Source organism: Mobula hypostoma, chromosome 8 (genome assembly GCF_963921235.1).
Source record: "Mobula hypostoma chromosome 8, sMobHyp1.1, whole genome shotgun sequence".
NCBI lineage: Eukaryota > Metazoa > Chordata > Chondrichthyes > Myliobatiformes > Myliobatidae > Mobula > Mobula hypostoma.
The window spans coordinates 161,403,541-161,430,455 of NC_086104.1; the positions used below are offsets into that span (position 1 = coordinate 161,403,541).

General features: G+C 42.4%; 1 protein-coding gene across 3 annotated transcripts in view; it reads left to right on the forward strand.

Moving 5' to 3' along the window:
* The window catches only part of LOC134351135 (annexin A4-like), a 113,264-nt gene that overhangs the window by 41,785 nt on the left and 44,564 nt on the right, over window positions 1–26,915 (forward strand). For all 3 annotated transcript variants that reach the window (XM_063057240.1, XM_063057241.1, XM_063057243.1), the window contains exons 3-6: window positions 3,253–3,340; window positions 5,374–5,468; window positions 10,804–10,917; window positions 22,370–22,460. In XM_063057240.1, coding sequence (XP_062913310.1) covers window positions 3,253–3,340; window positions 5,374–5,468; window positions 10,804–10,917; window positions 22,370–22,460 — 388 coding nt within the window. The remainder of the gene's footprint in view (window positions 1–3,252; window positions 3,341–5,373; window positions 5,469–10,803; window positions 10,918–22,369; window positions 22,461–26,915) is intronic.

The following is a 26,915-nucleotide window of genomic DNA, read 5'->3' on the forward strand; positions in this document are numbered from 1 at the left end:
TGAGTGCTGTCAGAATGCCTGTCTCCACCACCTTTTCAGACTGCATTCCAGACCTCAACCACCCTCTGGGTAAAAATATTATTTCTCTGATCCCTTCTAAACCTTTTCTTGCCTTCAAAAAACACCATCTGGTCTTGAACATCTCTGCCTGGGAAAAGTTTTCTTGCCTCATTCATTGAAGATCCAGTTTCTAGTGTACTCTAACTGCCACAGTAGCTTTTCCCAGTTTATCAATATTGAAATTGGATTTCTACCAATTCACACAATTACTTTCTGGTGTTATCCTTATCCCGTTTCATAATTGTGTTGAAACATAATGAGTTGTGGTTACTATCCTCAAGATGCCGACATACTGCCTCCTCTTGCCTAGCTCCATTGCACACGATTACTCCAGCAATGTCCCATCCCTACCGAGATTTACTGCGGAAGTTCTGTCAGTAGTGGCTATCTCTTTATGGACAAATCATGACTTCTCCCTGAAAATCTGTCTGTTTCTGGAGATTAGAATTGGGTTTATTTTTATGTCTGAGAATAGTGGTTTATTTTAGTTTTAATGTGAAGATTGGAAGTTGGAATTTGGTGGCACTCATTTTCCCCTGAGCTGCATCTTTCATTTAATGGCTGCGTCTCATTAAACTGCACCACTGTGTAGAATGAGTTTTAAAAAAACACTCAACACTAACACATCCAGCTATTGTTGGGGAATCAGACGTGGCAGACAGCCAGCTGCAGTCTCTAATTCTATCTTTTGTTCTTCTTAACTCTCAAACTTGCACAGGATGAACATAGCATTTTGCACAAAAACAGAGGGGTAGCTGGAAAGATTGCACAGCATTTTGCACTGTAAATTGAGATGATTGCTGTGGCTTAAACAGCTTCATTATGCTGAAATGTCTTTGAAATCATTTCATTCTAGTTCCAAATGAGGACAGACACACTGTGGTGATATTTTCCTTCACTAGTTCATTCACTTACATAAATGAAGGTCAGATACATTATTACAATTCTTGGGGCATTGCATATGTACTGGCCTGACATTTACAAGTACATGACAGGGTTGCAATGATGGGTTCTGTACCTTGCAACTTGGCTGGATTTTAAGTGCTGAGGCATATTTATTATATGGTTAATATATTTCACTGTCCTTGCTCATTCCTGGGTAAATGATACTGGTCAGATGTCTTGTTGAAGATGATGATGTTGGTCAGAATTCCAGTGGAATACCTTAAAACCACCATCTACCTGTCATGGAACACACATAAAATTTGCTGGCGAATGCAGCAGGCCAGGCAGCATCTCTAGGAAGAGGTACAGTCGATGTTTCGGGCCGAGACCCTTCGTCAGGACTAACTGAAAGAAGAGCTAGTAAGAGATTTGAGAGGGGGAGGGGGAGATCCAAAATGATAGGAGAAGACAGGAGGGGGAGGGATGGAGCCAAGAGCTGGACAGGTGATTGGCAAAAGGGATATGAGAGGATCATGGGACAGGAGGCCCAGGGAGAAAGAAAGGGGGGAGGGGGGAAAAACCCAGAGAGAGAAAAAGAATGTGTGTATATAAATAAATAATGGATGGGGTATGAGGGGGAGGTGGGGCATTAGCGGAAGTTTGAGAAGTCAATGTTCTTGCCATTGGGTTGGAGGCTACCCAGATGGAATATAAGGTGATGTTTCTCCAACCTGAGTGTGGCTTCATCTTTACAGTAGAGGAGGCCATGATAGACATATCAGAATGAGAATGGGACATGGAATTAAAATGTGTGGCCACTGGGAGATCCTGCTTTCTCTGGCAGACAGAGCGTAGGTGTGCAGCGAAATGATCTCCCAGTCTGCGTCAGGTGTCGCCAGTATATAGAAGGCCACATTGGGAGCACCGGACGCAGTATATCACCCCAGCCGACTCACAGGTGAAGTTGTTGCCTCACCTGGAAGGACTATCTGGGGCCCTGAATGATGGTGAGGGAGGAAGTGTAAGGGCATGTGTAGCACTTGTTCTGCTGGAGTGATATACTGCGTCCGGTGCTCCCGATGTGGCATTCTATACCTTGGCGAGACCCAACGCAGACCGGGAGATCATTTTGCTGAACACCTACGCTCTGTCCGCCAGAGAAAGCAGGATCTCCCAGTGGCCACACATTCTAATTCCACGTCCCATTCCCATTCTGATATGTCTATCACGGCCTCCTCTACTGTACAGATGAAGCCACACTCAGGTTGGAGGAACAACACCTTATATTCCGTCTGAGTAGACTCCAACCTGATGGCATGAACATTGACTTCTTAAACTTCTGCTAATGCCCCACATCCCCCTCGTACCCCATCCGTTATTTATTTATATACACACATTCTTTTTTTCTCTCTCTGGGCTTTTTCCCCCCTCCCCCTTTTCTTTCTCCCTCGGCCTCCTGTCCCATGATCCTCTCATATCCCTTTTGCCAATCACCTGTCCAGCTCTTGGCTCCATCCCTCCCCCTCCTGTCTTCTCCTATCATTTTGGATCTCCCCCTCCCCCTCCCACTTTCAAATCTTTTACTAGCTCTTCTTTCAGTTAGTCCTGACAAAGGGTCTCAGCCCGAAATGTTGACTGTACCTCTTCCTAGAGATGCTGCCTGGCCTGCTGCGTTCACCAGCAACTTTTATGTGTGTTGCTTGAAATTCCAGCATCTGCAGAATTCTTCGTGTTTGCGTCTACCTCTCATGGGAACATTCTGAAGACTTGACCTACTGTGAAATATTCCACCCTAAAAGGAGCCAGTATATACTGCTGCTTCTCAGTGTTGTTCTTGGCACAGTCATATTGAAAGTTCTCTTGAATCTTGTCTGCATTCAGTGTTGCAAACAGAACTAGTGTTCAAGATACTACTCCAGACTAGTATTGGAAAAGCTGGGTTTTGGTTGGTTCCCCATCATGTCAACCTCTTGCAACCCTCTAAGCCTTCCTGATGACTATGTTCTAATTCTCTCCCATGTACAAACTTCAATTTTAATTGCTTCCTTTGACCACCTGACATTGTAAGGTTTTGAGGAGGATTGTCTCTGTCTCTACATTTTAAAAATGTTTTTCAAAACTGAGAGAAGATTTTATCGATATTATGTTTTGTTTTATATCGTTTCATATTTAGAAAAATGAACTGTATGGTGTTTGGTTAAGAATCCAAAAGATGAAGAATAAGAATAGGCTGGAAGAGCAGATCAGAATGTGATAACAAATTTACTTCTGTCAAATTATGTTAAAAAGACTTTATTTTCTCAACAGGTTGGACAACGAGGCACAGTCAAGGAATTTGCTGGGTTCAATTCCCAGGAAGATGCTGCCAAGTTAAGAAAAGCAATGAAGGGTTTGGGTATGTAGATCAGCGAGGTGTATTTTTAAACACTGCAGTGGTAATCTCTAGGTAGCCACTAAATGGAGGAAAATGTACACTTTTACAATATTTTAGTTCTGGTTGTCCACCCCTCAGCCCACTGATCCAATATCCAATAAAAAAAAATGGTCTTTGCTTTGAATTCTGACACTCCAAAGTTGATACTTTTGGGGGGATTCTTGTTTTATGCTGCCCTTTAACAGAAGAAATATTTCTTCTTTAGCACTTCTAACTAGCCTTGGTGTAATATTATGCCCCATTGTTCTTGACTCTCAACACCAGAGGAATGTTTCTTCCTATCCACCTATTCTGAACTTTTAATCATCTTGGATATCTTAATGATATCTGCAGTTGATCTTCAGTGCTAGTGGGAATAGTAGCTTCAACAGTTTTGCAGTTGTGTTTTTCTGTTGAACCACTAAAACGTGAAATATGACAAACTGAAGCTAGGGCAATGGTTTAACAAGAACTACCTTAGCAGCAATTGCTACATGCTGAGGTCAAATGGAAGCCTGTGGTGAGAGAAGTTGAGAGGTGCTATAAATAGTCAATTTCCACCAAATATTCTGTGGCCAGAGTTTAACCTTTTGCTAAATTAGGACTGACTGCCGTTGTTATCCACTTCGACCTCACTAGCACGTTGTTTTGCTCATGCATGAAATTTTCTAAGTATAAAAACACAGACTTCCACATTCTGTTGAATTCTGTCACAACATGGAAATATTTTATACTTGCTACTCGATGTTGAGCAAAGTTTCAGAATGAGCTATGCAGTTGTGTTGGCTTTGTTCTGGAATCATAAGACCTCTTGAGTAACCTGTATTTTTGTTAAGCTCTCTTATTCTTTAAAGAATTAGGCATCACACAATTATCCATCTCCAAATGCTCTTTGCTAGGCCATTTGAAAAACAGGTGGCTTTGTAGTGTAGTGGTGAAGTGCAAGCAACCAGGTTCAGTTCCTGCCGCCCTCTTGAGGAGTTTGTTTGGATGTTCTCCCCATGTCTGTGTGTGTTTCCTCTGGGTGCTCCACTTTGCTCTCACATCCCAAAGATGTATGGGTTAGCAGGTTAATTGGTCACATGGATTTAATAAGGCCTATTAGTGCTGCATTTCTAAATAAATAAATATTTTTTAAAAAGCCATTCCCATGTGTTCTGTTTCATTGGCACTACGCTGATGCAAGTTTCTTATTCCAGAGATGTTTTCTTGCATCCAAAGTCCCCAGTTACTGAGTAGGATTAAGTCTTGTGTTCAATTCATTAATTCAGGGTTTGGAATCCTGATCTAGGCCACTTTACCTCTCTGGCAGGACTACACTGGAGTTGCCATTGTGGGAGGGCCCAGCACAGTGGATAAGAGCATATTTGAAGGTGAAGAACAAAAAGATTAGAGTGAAGGAAGATTGTGTAAAATTTTAGAAGCTAAAAAATTGGACAGGATCTTTGAGTAATTTGAAGGAAGTAGAAGGCAATTTAAACAAACGCAGGAGAGCTGGAAGAGGCCATGAATTGTCCTTGATGAATATGATTAAGGATAATTTCCAAGACATTTTGTAGAAGGTGTGGTGGGAGAGGGGGACGGTACCTACGGATAAGGTCAAGGGAAGGAACTTGTGCTGTGAACGTACTGGTAAGAGATTGCTAGAAGCAGCAATATGATAGCAACAGCACAGACATTTAGACAGGGCAAGCAGGGAATTGGGATACAGACTTTATGCAGGCATTTGGGATGACTTAGATTGACATCATGGCTAGCACAAATGTGGTGGGCCAAAAGGCCTGATCTTGTGCCTTACCATTCTATTTTCTTCATCTTCATGACTTCCTGGAGTTGAAATCTCCCAAAGAACAGGGATACCCAAAGGTATTGTATGATCCTAGGACTCTGCTCTATGGTCTGTCTCCAACTGACTATTCAAGATTCTTTCATACTTTCTAGAGTTTCCTGGTTCTAAACACAGGATTTAATTTTCTGCTTTTTAGACCATAACACTGAAATTTGACATTGTGTAGGTACTGATGAAGATGCCATCATTGAAGTCTTAGCCAAAAGGACTATCGCTCAGAGGCAGCAGATCAAGCTGGACTTCAAGACAGCTTTCGGCAGGGTATGTTTTCAGCTGCAGTATTTCTGTACCTGACTAACATGTACAGCCTTCAAAGTACCATGAAATACACTAATAGCCGATGTTAATATTGAACACTTTAATCCATTGCAGGCCTTGGAGAGAAGAGTTGCCAGGAAACTGGTTTGCTAGATTTAATGAATTTGAAACTTGGATGAATGACATCCAACCAGCTGAGAATTTATTTGTGATCATTGTGCTTATTTCAACTGTGCAGTGCAAATTTGCTAGTGTAGTCCAAAAGAGCAATTCGAGATGCAATAATGCATCTTAATTTTATTCCAGCTGTTCATGATAGATTATATATTAATAGGCTTGATCTGAAAGGTTTTTTATGACTATTTTCCTGAATATGGTAATTAAATCCTTTCCTTCCTCTCATCCTTTTGAGAAACATCTGATTATACCCATCACAAACAAGACACAGTCTGCTAACGCTGGAAATCTAAGCAATACACACAAAATTTTGGGAGAACTCAGCAGGCCAGGCAGCATCTATGGAAAAGAGTGCAGCTGATATTTCAGGCCGAGACCCTTCATTAGGACTGGAGAAAAAAAGATGAGGAGTCTGTAAGAAGGTGGGGGAGGGGAGGAAGAAACACAAGGAGATAATGTGAAATCAGGAGAGGGAGTAGGAATGAAGTAAGAGCTAGGAAGTTGGTGCGAGATGAAGGCTAGAGAAGGGGGATCTGATAGGAGAGGACAAGGCCAAGAAAGAAAGAAAAGGGGGAGGAGATGGGCAGGTAAGGAGATAAAGTGAGAGAGAGAAATAGGAATGCTGAGGGGTGGGGGGCATTACCGGAAGTTCAAGAAATCAATGTTCATGCCATCAGGTTGGAGACTACCCAGATGGATATAAAGTGTTGCTCCTCTAACCTGAGTGTGTCCTCATCGTGACAGTAGAGGAAGCTATGGACTGACATGTCCGAATGGGAAGTGGAACTACAATGGGTGGCCACGGGGAGATCCCACTTTTTCTGGTGGATGGAGCGTAGGTGCTATGAGAAGCGGTCTCCCGATCTACATCAGGTCTCACACCCACTTATCCTTGTGAGCGGAACAAGTGCTACATCTGCCCCTACACCTCCTCCCTCACTACATTTCAGGGCCCCAAACAGTCCTTACAGCTGAGGTGACACTTCACCTGGGAGTCTGTTAGGGTCATCTACTGTACCTGGTGCTCCATGTGTTGCCTCTTGTATATCGGTGAGACTTGACATAGATTGGGAGACCGCTTCACTGAGTACCTACGGTTTATCCACCAGAATAAGTGGGAACTCCACGTGGCCACCCACTTTAATTCCACTTCCCATTCACATTCTGACGTGGGAGTCCATGGCTTCCTCGACTGCTGCAATAAGGCCACACTCAGGTTGGAGGAGCAACACCTTGGGTATCCTCCAACCTGATGGCATGAACATTGATTTCTCGAACTTCTGATAATGCCCCCCTGCTTTAATCTTTCTCCATTCCTATTTCCCTCTCTCACCTTGTCTCCATACCTGCCCATCACCTCCCTCTGGTGCTCCTCCCTTTTCTTTCTTCCATGGCCTTCTATCCTCTCCTATCAGATTTCCCCCTTCTCAAGCCCTGCATCTCTTTCACCAAACAACTTCCCAGCTGTTTACTTCAACCCCTGTCCCCTGGTTTCACCGATCACCTTGTGTTTCTTCTGCCCCTCCTCCACCTTCTTACTCTGACTCATCATCTTTTTTTCTCCAGTCCTGATGAAGGGTCACTGCCTGAAATGTCGACTGAACTCTTTACCATAGATGCTGCCTGGCCTGCTGAGCTCCTCCAGTATTGTGTGTGATTTAAACCCATTTTAACTTTACTATTATGGCTTTGTGAAAAGCATAGTTTAAAAAGGCTATTTTCAAGCTCGATGTTAAACTGAGACTCATCTGCTTTCTTGGGTGCATATACAAGACCCTACGGCACTATTTTGAGTTCTTCCTTAACCATTACATGTATTTTAGTTTAAAGAAGGGGTTTATCTGCATGTTATTTTCTTGCCACTGAAGAAATTTTGCTGTGTGATCATTGGTTGAATGCCGATGACGCCACAGGCAATTCACAGAAAGCAGAAAGTTGAACAAAGAGCAGGAACAGGCCTTTGGCCCACCATATCTACACTGACCAGGGTGTCATACGTCTGTACAATAGTAAATTCAAGTTCTGCGCCTCTTCCTTCTAAAATCTGTCAAGTTATTTGGTTGCTGCACTCTGTTCTGACTCTGCTGCCTTCTGCTGAATATTTTTCAAGCAGCTTGTTTGATTATAGAGCTGTATTTAAATTGGACACCAGTGGTTATTGCTGTATATCAATAACTAGAAGGATTAGAACATTTAGCAGGTTGGAGGGTGTAATCTCACAACTCCTTGGTGCTTACAGCTGGAGTTTTGCGTAATTACTCAAACCTTTTTGCCAAATTTTGAGTCAACAGCTTTATTTAAAAGAAAAAGCATTCATACTAAAACACCACACACAAAATGATGGAAGGATACAGCAGGTCAGGCAGCAGCTATGGAACTGAATAACAGTCAGCATTTTAGGCTGAGACTCTTCAATAGAACCGGTTTAGCATCTGCAGAATCTCTTGTGCTCATACCGGAACATCAATATTGTTTATATTTAATACCGACACCTCTTGCCTTATCAGTGTATCCTCTCTTTCTTTCTTCCTTTAAACCCCCCATTTAAGTCTCCGTTTGGTGTCTAGAATCATTTAAGCACAATATAAAGCTGTATGGTTCTTGTGGTAGGTCTACGAACAACATTCATTTCAATCCCTTTCACCTTTCTTTCCACTGCCCTTCAAAAATAATCACTTATGAAATTTCCCATTTTGAAAACCACAGTTAAGTTTGATCCACTCCACTTTTAACAGATTATACCTATTACATTTCCCTTCAATATGCAGCTACAAAAAGTATAGCTACTACACCACCATGTCTTCTCTCTTGCATACCCTCACATCTCCTCTAACTTTCTGTGTTTCAAGAACAATCCCAAACTATACCTTCACACAAAAATTCCTTGAATTGCACTCAAGAACTCTGATAGATCTCTCTATCCAGTGTGTGGAAGGTTTTATTAGTAACCATCTTGCATTTCTAACTTCCTTTACCCCTTCTTCTCACAGTCATCCTGTCATAGCCCGTAAGGTTCAGAAAGTCTCCTCAAATCTCCTCAATGCATTGTTTTTGGCGAAATCTTAGTTATCCAATCTTTCCACAGTAGCGTAGCCGTTAGCGCAATGCTATTATAGCTCGGGGTATCAGAGTTGGGAGTTCAATCCCAGTGTGCTTGTAAGGAGTCTTCCTATGTGCGTGTGGGTTTGCTCTGGGTGCTCATGCTTCCTCCCACAGTCCAAAAGACCTACTGGTTAATAGATTAGTTTGTCATTGTAAATTGTGTTGTGATTAGGCTAGGATTAAATCAGGAGATGCCATCAGTGCAGCTCAAGAGGACAGAAAGGCCTATTCCTTATTGTATCTCTACATAAAACAAAATTTTTGTAACCCCTTTATTATGGCAGCCCTCTAACTAGATTTTGCATTTTAGCAGGTATTCTACACCTTATAGTAAACTTAACTAGACCTGTTCCCATTTCTACAAGTGACTTGAGCGTTGTTTAAGATGCCAACCACAATTGCTGGAGACTGTTTTGCAAATGAGAAACTGTAACTGGATAATGTAATAATCACAAGATGTGGCCAGCATTTATCGTCCTTCCCTAGTTACCCCATGACATGAACTTTCCTCCAGACCACCTTGAGGACTATTAAAGGTAAATAAAATCTTGGATCCAATATAAACCGCAAAAATTGTGGAAGATTTCAGTACTTGATGCTATTTGTTAGTTAATCTGACAATTCCTATCAGGTATTACAGAATTAATTCTTCAATCTAAATTGCTTAAATGCATTAGCTTTTTTTTTAAACATTCACCATTCTGACAGTCACCATCTCTAGATCCTAAGACATAGGAGCAGAATTAGGCAATTTGGCCCATCGAGTCTACTCCACCATTCAATCATGGCTGAGCCCTTTTCCCCTCCTCAGTCCCACTCCACAGTCCTCTCCCCATAACCTTTGATGCTATATCCGATCAAGACCCTATCAAGCTCTGCCTTAAATACACCCAATGACCTGACCGCCACAGCTGCCTGTGGTAATAAATTCCAGAAATTCACCACTCTAGCTAAAGGCATTGCTCCAGATCTCTGTTTCAAATGGACATTCCCCTATCCTGAGGCTATGCCCTCTTATCCTGGACCTCCCCCCCCCCCCCCGCCCACTGTGGGAAACATCCTTTCCACATCTGCTGTCTAGGCCTTTCAACATTCAAAAGGTTGCAAAGAAATTCTCTTCCCCCACCATCCTTCTAACTTCCAGCGAGCACAGACCCAGAGCTATCAAATGTTCCTTGTACGATAACCCTTTCATTCTGGGAATCATCCTTGTGAATCTCCTCTGAACTCTCTCCAATGCCAGCATATCTTTTCTTAGATAAGGAGCCCGATACTCAAGGTGAGGCCTTACTAGTGCCTTATGAAGCCTTAGCATCATATTCCTGCTCTTGTATTCTAGATCTTTTGAAATGAATGCTAACATTGTATTTGCCTTCCTCACCACTGACTCTACTAGACTATTGGTGATGTACTTGGAGAGGTCAAAACATTGTGTCAGAAGTAGCAGTAAGGTATGCGGACAATATGAAGATAGGTGGAGGGGCTGTAGTTTTGAGGAAGTGTTGAATCCTGGCTGCCAGAGGTATGGGGGATTTGAGGTGATCTGGAGTGTCTGTGAAAGTCACTGAAATAATGTAATTATCAATGAGGCAACTATCTTGCATGAAGAAAAATTGCCAAGAAGGATTTTTAAAACTTGTGTGCTTGGGAAATCACCAGGGAAATGTGAGGATGTCCTCATGGGAGGCAGTGATATGGAGAAGTTCAAACTAAGAACTTTATAGAAATTCTGTATGTTTGTGTTATCCTTGCATAGAAAGTTGCACATTGAATTTGAGGACAGGCCCTATCTAATCCCTAGATAATTTAATGTTGGTGCTGGTTGTCTTAGGATAGTTTTCTTTGTACTCTACACCCAGATAATATCCCAACAGCTATGCTCTTGCCAATGGCTCTTGCTTGACTGTTTCAGTTAAATGTTTATTGATTTAATTATTCTCCTCATTTGGCAGGTGTACCTTTTAAAACGTTCATTAAATGATTTTGTTTAAGGTTGGGACTGGAGTTAATTAACTGACTATCTGTTTGGTGTCTTCTCTTTCCCCACTCCCACTTCCAGGACTTGATTAGTGATCTCAAGTCTGAACTATCTGGGAATTTTGAGATGGTAGTTCTTGGACTGATGATGACTCCTGATGTGTATGATGCACATGAACTAAAGAATGCAATAAAGGTTTGTGAACTTGCTCCCTATAAATAGTTGAATCGCTTGGGAGAGGATGATTGCAAATAATGGATGTATAGTTGCCAATGAAATGTATACTATACTTAATAAGTACAACTAAAACAGATGAAAAAATACTGAGGTGGTGTTCATGGGTTCATTGTCCATTCAGAAATCTGATGGCGAGGGAATGAGGTTGTTCCTGAAACATTGAGTGTGTGTCTTCAGGCTCCTCTACCTCCTCTTGATGGTAGCAATAGAAAGAGGGCATGTCTTGGGTGATAGATGCCACTTTATTTTTTAAAGGTATCACCTGTTGAAGGTGTCCTGGATGCTAGGGAGGCAGGTGTCTATAATGGAGCTGGCTGTTCCCTGCATTCTGAGCCCTTGCAATCTGTTCTCATTGTTTAATGAAATTGTTGAAATTATTTAAACATGGGGATTATAAGGTATACAGTCTTGGGTCTGGTTCACTTTCTATACCTAATCCAAGTTGACATTTAGGAATGTTCTTGGTTCCTAGGAGTGAACATCAGTAGCCTGCACTTGTTCACCGTGGTCAGGAAAGCACATCTACTTCCTCAGAAGGTTAAAGAAATTCAGCATGTCCGTCTATACTGTCACTAAATATTACAAACGCACTGTAGAAATCATCAGCCTATGGTGGTTGTCCACATGTCAGACGATGTTGGTAAACCTGTGGGGGAGAGTTTTTAAAGTGGAAAAGGCAGTTCCACTCCCTCAATCTCAGAAATCCAAGTCCAGTGGCACAAAGAGGCATCACAAACTAAGGTCTCCTTAGTTGCTGTGGATAGCCATAACAACTTCTGTGCCTCGTCATGCCCTTCGATCTCTATGTACCTTTGTAGAACTACCTTCCTGGCTGTTGGATCTCACTGTAGTGTAAGGCCACTGGCTACCCTCACCTGAAATCAATCTATATGTTTATGTTAACTGCTCTGCACAAGACAGTAAGAAGCTGTAGAGATGTGAATGCACTTCGGCACATTGTTAAAAACTAGCCTTCCGTCAGTGGACTCTGTAACACTAAAGCAGCCATCATGATCACTTCCCAGACATCCTCTCTTCTCCCCCCTCCCCCAAGGCAAAAGATACGAAAGCCTGAAAGCATTTCTCACCAGGCTGAAGGACAGCTTCCACCCTGTTACTGAATAGACCACAGGATGGATTCATGACCTGGCCATGTCCTGGTTTTGCTCCTCATGGTCTCTCTGCACTGCACCCGCTCTGAAGCACTCCATTTTCCATTCTGTTATAACTTCTCAACTGATGTATTGAAGTAGTAAAGGAACAGCATAAATGGCATGCAAAACTATTTTCCACTGTACCCCATTAAATGTGAGAATAATAATGCAATTTACCACAAGAGCACTAATCAGAAGAAACAACATTAACTTGAAACTTCATCTTCCTGACTAGATGGGTGACCAAAAGATCCTTTCGAACTATTCAGAATTATTAACAATTCAGATATTCAACAAGGGACCATCCATCCTCCTCATTTCTGTTTAAATGGACATCTCTCTACTCTGAGGCTGTGCCCACTGGTCCTAGACTCATGCACTATTGGAAACATCCTCCGCACATCCACTCTATCTTGGCCTTTCAATATTCAACAGGTTCCATTGAGATTCCACCCCCCAACTCTCTTCTAAACTCCAGCGAGTACAGGCCCAGAGACATCAGATGCTCCTCTTATTCTAATCCTCTCATTCCCAGAATCATTCTTGTGAACCTCCTCTGGACCTGCTCCAATATCAGCATATCTTTCCTCAGATAAAGGGCCCAAAACTGCTCACAATACTCCAACTGCAGTCTGACCAATGCCTTATAAAGCCTCTGCATCGCATCCTTGTTCTTGTATTCTCATCCTCAAAGTCCAAAGTAAATTTATTATCAAAGTACATATATGTCTCCATAATGCAACCCTTAGATTCATTTTCTTGGAGCATATTCAAAAAAATCCAATAACCTTAATGGAATCGATGAAAAATTACACCAATAACCAGTGTACCATTGTACCAAAAATGTGCAAGTACAAAAAGAAAGAAAGATGATAATAAAAATAAATAAACAATAAAAATAAATAAACAATAAATATTGAGAACATGAGATGAAGAGTCCTTGAAAGTGAGTCCATAGGTTTTGGGAACAGTTCAGTGATGGGGAAAGTTAAATTGAGTGAAGCTATCTACTGTTGTTCAGGAGCCTGATGATTGAGGGGTAATAACTGTTCCTGAACCTGGTGGTGTGAGTTCTGAGGCTCCTGTACTTTCCTGATGACAGCAGCGAGAAAACTGTATGAACTGGGTGGTGGGGGTCCCTGATATGGATAGTGCTTTAATGTAGATGTGCTCTTATTAGATTGGGCCATATCCACTATATCTTGTTGGATTTTCGATTCAAGGGCATTGGTGTTCTATACCAGGCCATGCTGCAGCCAGTGGATATACTGTCCACTGCACATCTATAGAAGTTGGCTAATCTTTGCAAACGCCTAAGGAAGTAAAAGCGCTTTTGAATTCAGTGCCTCAACTAGTAAAAGCAAGTATGCCATATCTCTTCTTAGCCACCCTATCAGCCTATGAACATAGACCCCAAGATTCCTCTGCTCATCATAATCAATAAGGGTCTTCCCATGAATTGTGTACTGTCTTAGCATTTTATATTCCAAAGTGCAACACTTCACATTTGGCTGGGTTAAACTCCATCTGTCATTTCTCTGCTTATGTATGCAACAGATCTATGTCCTGTGGTATTCTTTGCCAGTCTTGTACTCTATCCACAACACCAATCTTAGTATCATCTGTAAACTTACTAGCCACCCATCTAGGTTTTCATCCTGTCCTTAATGTACATCACAACTGCAGAGGTCTCAGTATAAATCCTTGTGGATACCACCATCACAGACTTCCAGCTAGAATGTGTCCCTTTGACCTCTACCCTCTGTTGCAGTAATTATTAATTCCGTGACATAAACTGTATGTAATGGCATGTGTTGATTTATTACTGTAAGTTATGAAAAATTAATCTTGATGCTATGAAAATATCATGAAGATTAGATTTTGAGACTTTACTAAAGATCATCCTACATAATGACCAAGTTACTCTGAATATATTGAAGAGAATTTTCAACTTCCATTGAGGTGAAGATGATAGCCTGATGCTGACTTGGTCCCTTTCCATTATTTATAGTATTTAGAACACGCACTTGTTAAATAGAAAATTCAAATATTAACAATGTTGGCTGCTTTCCGCTGGCTGGCTGACTGCTTCTCCCTGCTGTTTGTACACAATTTATACTGAGTCATTAGGAAGCCATCTGGGTCTTCAGTAAGAAATCATCATTACAAACTTACTGGTAACCAATGTTTTCAAACTGGGATCCTTGACTTCGGATGTCCTTGACTGTTCAAATATTTGAACATTCTGAGCCTTGTCAGTCTACTATTTCCTGCATTTATTGTTTCTCTTGCTACAGAAGAAATTCTTTTGGAGAAATGCATTAATTCTAGCATTTCCATTTTGGTGAGGTTTGTTGACAACAAAACCAATTATAGGATGAACGTATTTCTCCAAGAAGAATCCTCCAGCAATCTGCTGGAAGAATTTGGGAGGTCACATGTACGACATGACCAGAAACAAAGACCTCTGTGTGGAAAGGGGATCAAAGATGAGTCCACTCATGGATTGTGAAATGGAACAACTGTATCCAGGTTTGGAAGATGCCCCTTCGTTCTGATTAGATGATCCCAATTTCCTCTGGTCAGCTCTTTGCTTATGTGAACAATTGGATGCGGATGCATAGTAAAGTTTTCAAAGTAAATTTATTATCAAAGTACATACCCTGAGATTCATTTTCTCACGAGCATTCACAGTAGATACAAAGAAACTCAATAGAATCAACTTAAAAAACCACACACGACAAAGACTAACAAACAGCAAATGTGCGAAAGATGACAAACTCTGCAAATACAAAAAAGAGAATAATAATAGTAAATAAGCAATAAATAGTTGTAGAGTCCTTAAGAGTGAGCCCATATATTGTGGAATCAGGTCAGTGTTGGAGCAAGTGAAGTTATCCCTTCTAGTTCAGGAGCCTGATGGTTGAGGGGTAATCAACAACATACACTAGAAACCACTGTTGCTCCTGTCAACAGTTGTAGAAATGACACATTTATCCCTTGATCAGCAGTACCACATCAAGGTATGTCGATTTCAGTGCTCTATAATAAACCAGTGAATCAACTATCTTTTCTCTGAAGCTGATAAGGTTGAGTGCTGAGAGGCTGCTTTGGCCAGGAACTGCAACAAGTGCTCGGTAAGAGTGGGGATCAGAGTGTAAGTAGAGACCACCTACTCAATAACAAAACAAACCGTGGAAGCTGCATTACATCTGGTGCCAGTGCTCGCATTCTCTTTGACTTTGATGGTTTCCATGTTTGGTTGAGCTAGGGTTTTTCTCTTTGGAGTGAAAGAGGATGAGAGGTAACCTGATAGAGGTGTAAAAGATAATAAGAGGTATAGATGAGTGGATTGCCAGTGCGGGAATGGCTGATACAAGGGGACATAATTTTATGGTGATGGAAGGGAAGTATAGGGAAAATGTCAGGGGTAGGTTTTTTACAGAGTGAGTGGTGAGTGAGTAGAACGTACTGCCAAGGTAGTGGTAGAGGCAGATACATTTGGGGCATTTAAGAATCTCTTAGATAGACACATGGATGAATGGAAAATGGAGGGTTCTATGGGAGGGAAAGGTTAGATTGATCTTGGAGTAGATTAAAAGCACAAAGTTTCCATACTGTATTACTCTGACTATGAAGGTACTCTACATCCCTTTGTACTTTCAAGGAGTGTCAATTATACAAACATAAGTTAGCTGCACCTGGAGTATTAGGACTCTTTGATTGTCACACTACAGAAACTGTTTGATTTAATAGAGAGAGTGCAAAAAATATTTACAAGGAGATTAATAGGCTGGGTCTATTCTTCTGAATTAGAGGCAGAGAGGTGGTAGAGCAGGGATTCCCAACCTGGGGTCCATGGACCGCTCGATTTAATAGGAGGGGTCCATGGCATAAAAAAGATTGGGAACGCCTGATAGAGAGGCATGAGTAGTGTAGATAGCTGAAGTCGGTTTCCAATAGTAAGAGTGTCTAAATACCACAGGTTTAGAATGGGGGTTCCCAACCTTTTATGCTATGGACCAATACCATTAAGCAGGTTGGGAACCCCTGGTTTAGAATGAGGGGGTGGAGATTTGAAGGGGATCTGAGGGAAAGTGATTGGTATCTGGAATGAGGTGGTCAATGCAGGAGTGATAACATTGAAGAGCCATCTGGACAGGTACTAGAATTAACAGGGCATAGATGTTACATGGAATTGATGCAGGTAACTGGGGTTAGTAAAGATGCATGTGATGTTCAGTACAGACAGAGGGCTGAATAGCCTGTTTCTGTGCTCCATAACTCTATGACCATGACTTCACCTCCCCAGCTCCGTGAGGCTGAGAATTACAATGATTCACAACTCACTGTGAAGAAATATCTTCATATCACATTTTCACCTTGTACTTTAAAATTGGAGCAGTTTGATCTTGTTTGCTTCTCCCTGTTGGACTAATACAGCAAATGAAAACACAAATGTGTTGGGGAGTTCGGCTATGTCACTAAAACCAACTCCACTGAGAATCAGCTGGTATTCTTCCTGAATGGATTATCTCGTGCTCTCTTACCAATCCTGATTGATTATATGTAAATAAATAAAATAGTAGGTGATTGAATCTGAAACAGAAAATGACTGAATGATATTAAAACCACCCTTGTCTTTGCTAATGTTATTCAAGGCTTGTGAAACTGGTATTTGGATTTTGTCCTTTGGTTATTCTGTTCTACGAAAATACTTAGTTCCTTGTTCTTCATAAAAAATCTGCACAACTTCCTCCCCTCCCCCCCATCTTATTCTTCCTCAAATTCACTGTTTACTCAGTGACCAGGATTTCAACTCTGTTCCCACTATTTTGCTAGGAACCTGGTAGTGATGTCTCTGGTTAAATATTACTGATATGTGAATGACATGCCCTTTGCATCTTGAACTGACAGCCTGATTACATCACTGATTGTATGCAACAATGATAAAAAGCTTTTTGTAACAATCCTTGATTGTCTTTTTAAAGGCAGATTTACAAAAAAATTAAACCTAGCTGTCAATGGGGTCATTTATAAAACATATTGCCATTTTCCTTCTGTTTTCTATCATGCACCTAGTTAAGCTAATTTAAAATGTTAGTTATGATTTAGCAACACTTTCTCCTGAGACGTGGATTTTGGGTCTAATTTCAAATGCAGTTTGAAGGCAACTCTGTAATGCAGCACTGAGAGAGTGCCACACTGGTGGAGATGGCTGCCTTTCATACTAAACTAAATAGAACCCTGAACCCTCCCTAATGGAATTACAAATTACTATCATACTATCAGGAAGAACATAGAAGCATAGAAAACCTACTACACAATACAGGCCCTTCGACCCACAAAGCTGTGCTGAACATGTTCCTACCTTAGTACTACCTAGGCTTTACCCATAGCCCTCGATTTTTCTAAGCTCCATGCAGCCATCCAAGAGTCTCTTAAAAGACCCTATCATTTCCACCTGCACCACCACCGCCAGCAGCCCATTCCACACACTCACCACTCTCTGCGTTTAAAAGAAACAACAACAACATACCCCTGACGTCTTCTCTGTATCTACTTCCAAGCACCTTAAAACTATGCCCTCTCGTGCTAGCCATTTTAGTCCTGGGGAAAAGCCTTTGACTATCCACACGATCAATGCCTCTCAATATTTTGTACACCACTATCAGGTCACCTCTCATCCTCCGTCGCTCCAAGGAGAAAAGGCCAAGTTCACTCGACCTGTTCTCATAAGGTATGCTTCCCAATCCAGGCAACATCCTTGTAAGTCTCCTTGCTCCCTTTCTACGGTTTCCACATCCTTCCTGTAGTGAGGCGACCAGAATTGAGCACAGTACTCCAAGTGGGGTCTGACCAGGGTCCTATATAGCTGCAACATTACCTCCCGGCTCTTAAACTCAATCCCATGGTTGATGAAGGCCAATGCACTGTATGCCTTCTGAACCACAGAGCCAACCTGCGCAGCAGCTTGGAGTGTCCTATGGACTCGGACCCCAAGATCCCTCTGATCCTCCACACTGCCAAGAGTCTTACCATTAATGCTATATTCTGCCATCATATTTGACCTACCAAAATGAACCACCTCACACTTATCTGGGTTGAACTCCATCTGCCACTTCTCAGCCCAGTTTTGCATCCTATCAATGTCCCGCTGTAATCTCTGACAGCCCTCCACACTATCCACAACACCCCCAACCTTTGTGTCAGCAACCCATCCCTCCACTTCCTCATCCAGGTCATTTCTAAAAATAACAAAGAGTAGGGGTCCCAGAACAGATTCCTGAGGCACTCCACTGGTCAGCGACTTCCATGCAGAATGTGACCTGTCTACAACTACTCTTTGCCGTCTGTGGGCAAGCCAGTTCTGGATCCACAAAGCAATGTCCCCTCGGATCCCATGCCTCCTTACTTTCTCAATAAGCATTGCATGGGGTACCTAATCAGATGCCTTGCTGAAATCCATATACACTACATCTCCGGCTCTACCTTCATCAATGTGTTTAGTCACATCCTCAAAATTCAATCAGGCTCGTAAGGCACGACCTGCCTTTGACAAAGCCATGTTGACTATTCCTAATCATATTATGCCTGTCCAAATGTTCATAAATCCCACCTCTCAGGATCTTCTCCATCAACTTTCCAACCACTGAAGTAAGACTCACTGGCCTATAAATTTCCTGAGCTATCCCTACTCCCTTTCTTGAATAAGGGAACAACATCCGCAACCCTCCAATCCTCCGGAACCTCCCCTGTCCTCATTGATGATGCAAAGATCATCACTAGAGGCTCAGCAATCTCCTCCCTTGCTTCCCACGGTAGCCTGGGGTACATCCCGTCCGGTCCCGGTGACTTATCCAACTTGATGCTTTCCAAAAGTTCCAGCAGCACATCCTCTTTCAAAATATCTACATTCTCAAGCTTTTCAGTCCACTGCAAGTTATCCCTGCTATCGCCAAGATCCTTTTCCGTAGTGAATACTGAAGCAAAGTATTCATTAAGTACCTCTGCTATTTCCTCCGGTTCCATACAAACTTTTCCACTGTCACACTTGATTGGTCCTATTCTCACACGTCTTATCCTCTTGCTCTTCACATACTTGTAGAACGCCTTGGGGTTTTCCTTAATCTTGTTGGCCAAGGCCTTCTCATTGCCCCTTCTGGCTCTCCTAATTTCAATCTTAAACTCCTTACTGCTAGCCTTATAATCTTCTAGATTCCCATCCTTACCTACTTTTTTGAACCTTTAGTAAGCTCTTTTTTTCTTGACTAGATTTACAACAGCCTTTGACCACCATGGTTCCTGTACCCTACCATCCTTTCCATGTCTCATTGAAATGTACCGACTCAGAACCCCACGTAAATATCCACTGAACATTTGCCACATTTCTTCTGTACGTTTCCCTAAGAGCATCTGTTTCCAATTTATGCTTCCAAGTTCCTACCTGATAGCCTCATATTTCCCCTTACTCCAATTAAATATTTCCCTAACTTGTCTGTTCCTATCCCTCTCCAATGCTATGGTAAAGGAGATAGAATTGTGATCACTAGCTCCAAAATGCTCTCCCACTGAGAGACCTGACACCTGACCAGTTTCATTTCCCAATACCAGATCAAGTACAGCCTCGCCTCTTGTAGGCTTATCTACAGATTGTGTCAAGAAACCTTCCTGAACACACCTAACAAACTCCACCCCATCTAAACCCCTTGCTCTAGGGAGATGCCAATTAATATTTGGAAAATTAAAATCTCCCACACAACAACCCTGTTATTATTACACCTTTCCAGAACCTGACTCCCTATCTGTTCCTAGATGGCCCTGTTACTATTAGGTGGTCGATATATAAAAAAAAACACCCAGTAGAGTTATTGCTAACTTCTGCCCACAGAGATTCTATAGACAACCCCTCCATGACTTCCTCCTTTTCTGCAGCTGTGACACTATCTCTGATCAACAGTGCCATGCCCCCACCTCTTTTGCCTCCCCTTAGCAAATCTCTACGCCAGGATATTGGTCCCCCTGGGATTCAAGTGCAACCCGTCCTTTCTGTACTGGTCACACCTGCTCCAGAAGAGGTCCCAATGATCCAGAAATCTGAATCCCTGCCCCCTACTCCAATCCCTCAGCCATGCATTTATCCTCCACCTCAGTCTATTCCTATACTCACTATCACGTGGCACAGGCAGTAATCCTGAGATTACTATCTTTCAGGTCCTGCTTCTCAACTTCCTTCCTAACTCCCTGTAGTCTGTTTTCAGGACCTCCTCTCTTTTCCTATCTATGTCGTTGGTACCAATCTGTCCCACAACCTCTGGCTGTTCTCCTTCCCACTTCAAGATACCGCGGACGCGATCAGAAACGTCACGGACCCTGGCACCTGGGAGGCAAACTGTCATCTGCATTTCTTTCCTGCGTCCACAGAATCGCCTATCTGAGCCCCTAAGTATAGAGTCTCCTATCAATGCTGCCATCCTCTTCCTTTCCCTACCCTTCTGAACCACAGGGTCAGACTCTGTGCCAGAGATGCAACCACGTTGCTTCCCCCAGGTAGGCTGTCCCCCCCCCCAACAGTACTCAAGCAGGAATCCTTATTGTTAAGGGGGACAGCCACTGGGTTACTCTCTAGTACCTGCTTTTTGCCCTTCCCTCTCCTGACTGTTACCCACTTCTCTGTCTCCTGTGGTCCTGGAGTGCCCACCTGCCTATAGCTCCTCTCTATCACTTTCTCACACTCCCTGACCAGTCAAAGATCATCGAGCCGCTGCTCCAGTTCCCTAACGCGGTCTCTAAGGAACTGCAGCTTGACGCACCTGGTGCAGATGTGGTCATCCGGGAGGCTGGGAGTCTCCAGGACCTCCCACATCTGACACCAAGCACAGAACACCGGCCTCACACACTTACTTCCTGTCTGTATTCTAAACAGATAACCTACCTCGCCTCGACCCCTTATCGCTTAAGCCCCGTTGAGTCAAAGCCTTCCTACTCTGTCTCCCACTACCAACACGCCCGCTCTGTAAATCTGTCTTCTTTGTAAACTCTTCCTGCTGTTCTCACTGGTCGACCTCCATGCGCTTGCGCGGTCGTGCCCCATTCAAACTGCTGAAGAAATAACTGTCACCTTCTAAATTCTGCTCGCTTTTAAACACAATGAAGTGTTTCAAGTTTTCTGGATTGTATTTATCTTTAGCACAGAATTGATTTTTAAATTTAATTATATATTCCTGGTCTTCAAGTTAAAGTTCAGCTTATTGTCATTCAACTGTACACATGTATACTGCCAAATGTACTGCACAAAGCAGTACATATAACTCTCTCTCTCACACACACACACACACACACACACACACACACACACACACACACACACACACACACACACAAAACATCAAGTAATACTACCATATAATTTAACAAACAGTATGGTGTAGTTAAGACAGGAGTTTAAAAAGTAAACTGTATGATGCTGCTGGTGCTTCATACATGATGAAACCTGGCTGGTAACAGGGAGTTCAGTAGTCTTGTGGCGTGGGGGAAAAAGTTATTTCCCATTCTAACAGTTCTTGGCCTAATGCTATGGTTCCACATGCTTGATGGTGGGGTGTCAGAGAGATTGTTGGAAGAATGGGAAGGATCATGCTAAGAGCTCTGTGTACACATAGATATCTCTGATGGGTAGAAGAGAGATTCCAGTTCTTCATTCTTTCCAAAGTACTCCATTCTTTTTAAAGTTCTTTAAAACAGAAATAACTACACATAAATTACAAATTTTTAATCATTAATGATACCATCTGTTATAACTACAAATCTTGGAAATGAATCCCATAAACTCTCAATCTCCATTTTTGTCTCGATAGTTTCTCACTGGCTGTCATTTTAAGAAAATGTAGACCAGTAACACCAAAGGATAAGTCTATGAACTGACCCATTAACACTGGATTTTGCTGATACAAAATGTCAGTCTCAATCCTTGAGCAACAGCCACCATATGCCAGAAATGATTCATTGCGCAAGGAATTTTAAGATACAATGCAATAAGTTCAGATGCCTAATGGGCTGTTCAGTTTTACAGACATTTATTTTGTTGTTTTTATAGACGTAGAAATTTTTCTAACATGATATTAGATACATAACATTTGATGTATTTGTTGTGCTAGCAATAATTTTTATAGTCTTATGGAACAGGAATTAATCCATCATAAATATGATGCGTTTCTATGAAGTACAAAATGATGTGACTCTGTTTTCATCCATAGGGTGCTGGTACAGATGAAGGATGTTTAATTGAAATTTTGGCTTCCCGGAATAATCGTGAAATCCAACAGATTGTTACTACTTACAAGAAGGGTATTTTCTATGTAAAAATTCTTCTGAAATATAGTTAATACTTCCTGCTAAAACCATAGAGTTGGATATTGAGTTGTGACTGAGGCATATCTGTACTGACTTTAAATGATTGACAATTGTTGCATCAAATGAGAAACAGGTTCATCATGTAACATGAAATTTGTTAACTTAGCAGCAGCACTTCAATGCAATACATAATATAGAAGAAGAAGGAAAATAATAATAAATAAGTAAATCAATTCCAGTATATATGTATTGAATAGATTAAACAGATTCAATGTCCATTTAGGAATTGGATGGCAGAGGGGAAGAAGCTGATCCTGGATTGCTGAGTGTGTACCTTCAGGTTTCTGTACCTCCTTCCTGATGGTAACAGTGAGAAAAGGGCATGCCCTGGGTGCTGGAGGTCCTTAATAATGGACGTTGCCTTTCTGTGACACCGTTCCCTGAAGATGTCCTGGGTACTTTGTAGGCTAGTGCCCAAGATGGAGCCGACTAAATTTACAACCTTCTGCAGCTTCTCTCGGTCCTGTGCAGTAGCCCCTCCATACCAGACAGTGATGCAGCCCGTCAGAATGCTCTCCACAGTATATCTATAGATGTTTTTGAGTGTATTTGTTGGCATACTAAATCTCTTCAAACTCCTAATGAAGTATTGCCGCTGTCTTGGCTTTTTTATAACTGCGTCGATATGTTGGGACCAGATTCGGTCCTCAGAGGTATTGACACCCAGGAACTTGAAACTGCTCACTCCCTCCACTTCTGATCCCTCTACAAGGATTGGTTTGTATTCCTTTGTCTTGCCCTTCCTGAAGTCCACAATCAGCTCTTTCATCTTACCGACGTTGAGTCAAAGGTTGTTGCTGTGACACCACTCCACTAGTTGGCATATCTCGCTTCTGTACGCCCTCTCGACTCCATCTGAGATTCTACCAACAATGGTTGTATCATCAGCAAATTTATAAATGATATTTGAGCTATGCCTAGCCACACAGTCATGGGTATATAGAGAGTAGAGCAGTGGGCTAAGCACACACCCGAGGTGCGCCAGTGTTGATCGTCAGTGAGGAGGATATATTATCACCAATCCGCACAGATTGTGGTCTTCCAGTAAGGAAGTCGAGGATCCAATTGCAGAGGGAGGTTCAGAGGCCCAGGTTCTGTAACTTCTTAATCAGGATTGTGGGAATGATGGTATTAAATGCTGAGCTACAGTTGATGAACAGTATCCTGACATAGGTGTTTATATTGTCCAGGTGGTCTAAAGCTGTGTGGAGAGCCATTGAGATTGTATCTGCTGTTGACTATTGTGGCGATAGGCAAATTGCAATGGGTCCAGGTCCTTGCTGAGGCAGGCATTCAGTCTAGTCGTGACCAACCTCTCAAAGTATTTCATGACTGTAGATGTGAGCGCTACCAAGCAATAGTCATTAAGGCAGTTCACATTATTCTTCATAGGCACTCGCACAATTGTTGCCTTTTTTAAGCAAGTGGGAGCTTCTGCCCATAGCAGTGGAGGTTGGAAATGTCCTTGAATACTCCCGCCAGTTGGCTGGCACAGATTTTCAGAGTCTTACCAGGTACTCCGGGGCCTTCCGCCTTGCAAAGGTTAAAGACAGCCTAACATTGGCCTCTGATGGTCATCAGGTGCAGCAGGGATCTTCGCAGCTGTAGTTATAGTCTCCCTTTCAAAGTGGGCGTAGAGGGCATTGAGTGCATTGGGTAGTGAAGCATCACTGCCATTCATGCTATTGGGTTTTGCTTTGTAGGAAGTAATGTCTTGCTAACCTTGCCAGAGTTGCCGTGCATCTGATGTCACCTCCAACCTCATTTGAAATTATCTCTTCGCCCTTGAAATAGCCCTCCACAAATCATACCTGGTTTTCTGGTACAGGCCTGGGACACCAGACTTGAATGCCACAGATTTAGACTTCAGCAGACGACGTACCTCCTGGTTCATCCACGGCTTTTGGTTTGGGAATGTACAGTAAGTCTTTGTAGGCACACACTCATCCACACAGGTTTTAATGAAGTCAGGAACAACTGCAGCATACTCATCCAGGTTCGAAGATGAATCCTTGAACACAGCCCAGTCCACCGATCCAAAGCAGTCCTGTAGGCATTCTTGTGCTTCCCTTGTCCATACCACCTTGGTCCTCACTGCTGGTGCTGCAGTCTTCAGTCTCTGTCTATACGCAGGGAGTAGAACTACAGCCAGGTGATCAGACCTCCCAGTGAGGGTGTGGAATAGCACGGTAGGCATTCTTGATGGTGGTGTAACAATAGTCCAGTGTGTTGTTACCTCTGGTATTGCAAGTGATCTGTTGATGATAATTGCTTAGTGATTTTGTTTTCAGACTGGCCTGGTTAAAATCCCCCAAAACGATGGTAAAGGCATTAGGGTGCGCTGTTTCGTGCATTTTGATCCCACTGCTCAAATCATCTAAAGCCTGATTGACATTGGCCTGAGGTGAAATGTATACGGCTTCCAAAGTGATCTGGGAAATCTCCCGCAGTAGGTAAAATGGACAGCACAACTGCAAGATATTCCAGGTCTGGTGAGCAGAATTGGGACAGCATTGATATATTTGTGCACCAAGAGGAGTTGATCATTAGGCATACTCCTCCTCTTCTGCTTTTGAGAGACTCTTATAGATATATCCTGACGGTGTATAGTAAACTCGTCGATCTGAATCGCTGCATCTGGTGCAGAAGGGGTTAACCAGGATTCTGTGAAACAAAGGACACACACGGTCTTAATGTCTCTCTGGTTCAGCACCCTAGCTCTGAGATCATTGAAACATAGAAACGTAGAAAATAGGTGCAGGAGTAGGCCATTCGGCCCTTCGAACCTGCACCGCCATTCAGTACGATCATGGCTGATCATCCAACTCAGAACCCTATACCTGCCTTCTCTCCATACCCCCTGATCCCTTTAGCCACAAGGGCCATATCTAACTCCCTCTTAAATATAGCCAATGAACTGGCCTCAACTGTTTCATGTGGCAGAGAATTCCACAGATTCACCACACTCTGTGTGAAGAAGTTTTTCCTCATCTCAGTCTTAAAAGGCTTCCCCTTTATCCTCAGACTGTGACCCCTCGTTCTGGACTTCCCCAACATCGGGAACAATCTTCCTGCATCTAGCCTGTCCGCTCCCTTTAGAATTTTATAAATTTCAATCAGATCCCCCCTCAATCTTCTAAATTCCAGAGAGTATAAGCCTAGTTGATCCACTCTTTCATCATATGAAAGTCCTGCCATCCCAGGAATCAATCTGGTGAACCTTCTTTGTACTCCCTCTATAGCAAGAATGTCTTTCCTCAGATTAGGGGACCAAAACTGCACACAATACTCCAGGTGTGGTCTCACCAAGGCCTTGTACAACTGCAGTGGTACCTCCCTGCTCCTGTACTTGAATCCACTTGCTATGAATGCCAGCATACCATTCGTCTTTTTCACCACCTGCTGTACCTGCATGCCCACTTTCAATGACTGGTGTATAATGACACCCAGGTCTCGTTGCACCTCCCCTTTTCCTAATCGGCCACCTTTCAGATAATAATCTGTTTTCCTGTTCTTGCCACCAAAGTGGATAACCTCACATTTATCCACATTAAATTGCATCTGCCATGAATTTGCCAACTCACCTAACCTATCCAAGTCACCCTGCATCCTCTTAGCAACCTCCTCACAGCAAACACTGCCACCTAGCTTTGTGTCATCTGCAAAACTTGGAGATGCTGCATTTAATTCCCTCGTCTTAAGTCATTAATATATATTGTAAACAACTGGGGTCCCAGCACTGAGCCTTGCGGTACCCCACTAGTCACTGCCTGCCATTCTGAAAAGGTCCCGTTTATTCCCACTCTTTGCTTCCTGTCTGCCAACCAATTCTCTATCCACATCAATACCATACCCCCAATACCGTGTGCTTTAAGTTTGCACACTATCTCCTGTGTGGGACCTTGTCAAAAGCCTTTTGAAAATCCAAATATACCACATCCACTGGTTCTCCCCTATCCACTCTACTAGTTACATCCTCAAAAAATTCAATGAGATTCATCAGACATGATTTTCCTTTCACAAATCCATGCTGACTTTGTCCGATCATTTCACCGCTTTCCAAATGTGCTGTTATCACATCTTTGATAACTGACTCCAGCAGTTTCCCCACCACCGATGTTAGGCTAACCGGTCTATAATTCCCCGATTTCTCTCTCCCTCCTTTTTTAAACATTGAAACAATGTTTTGCAATTGATGTTGGGTATTTTTAAAAGGTTTAAAAAGAACACATTTTAAAATTAAATAGTGGGAAATCAATATAAATTGTGCAGTATTTTGACTAGTAACAGAAATATGCAAAAATGTCTTTGTTGACATTAATGATCTCTCTTTGCTCTATAGTCATAGCAAAAGGAGTAGGATAGAAATGGGTATTTCTGCCCAATTTG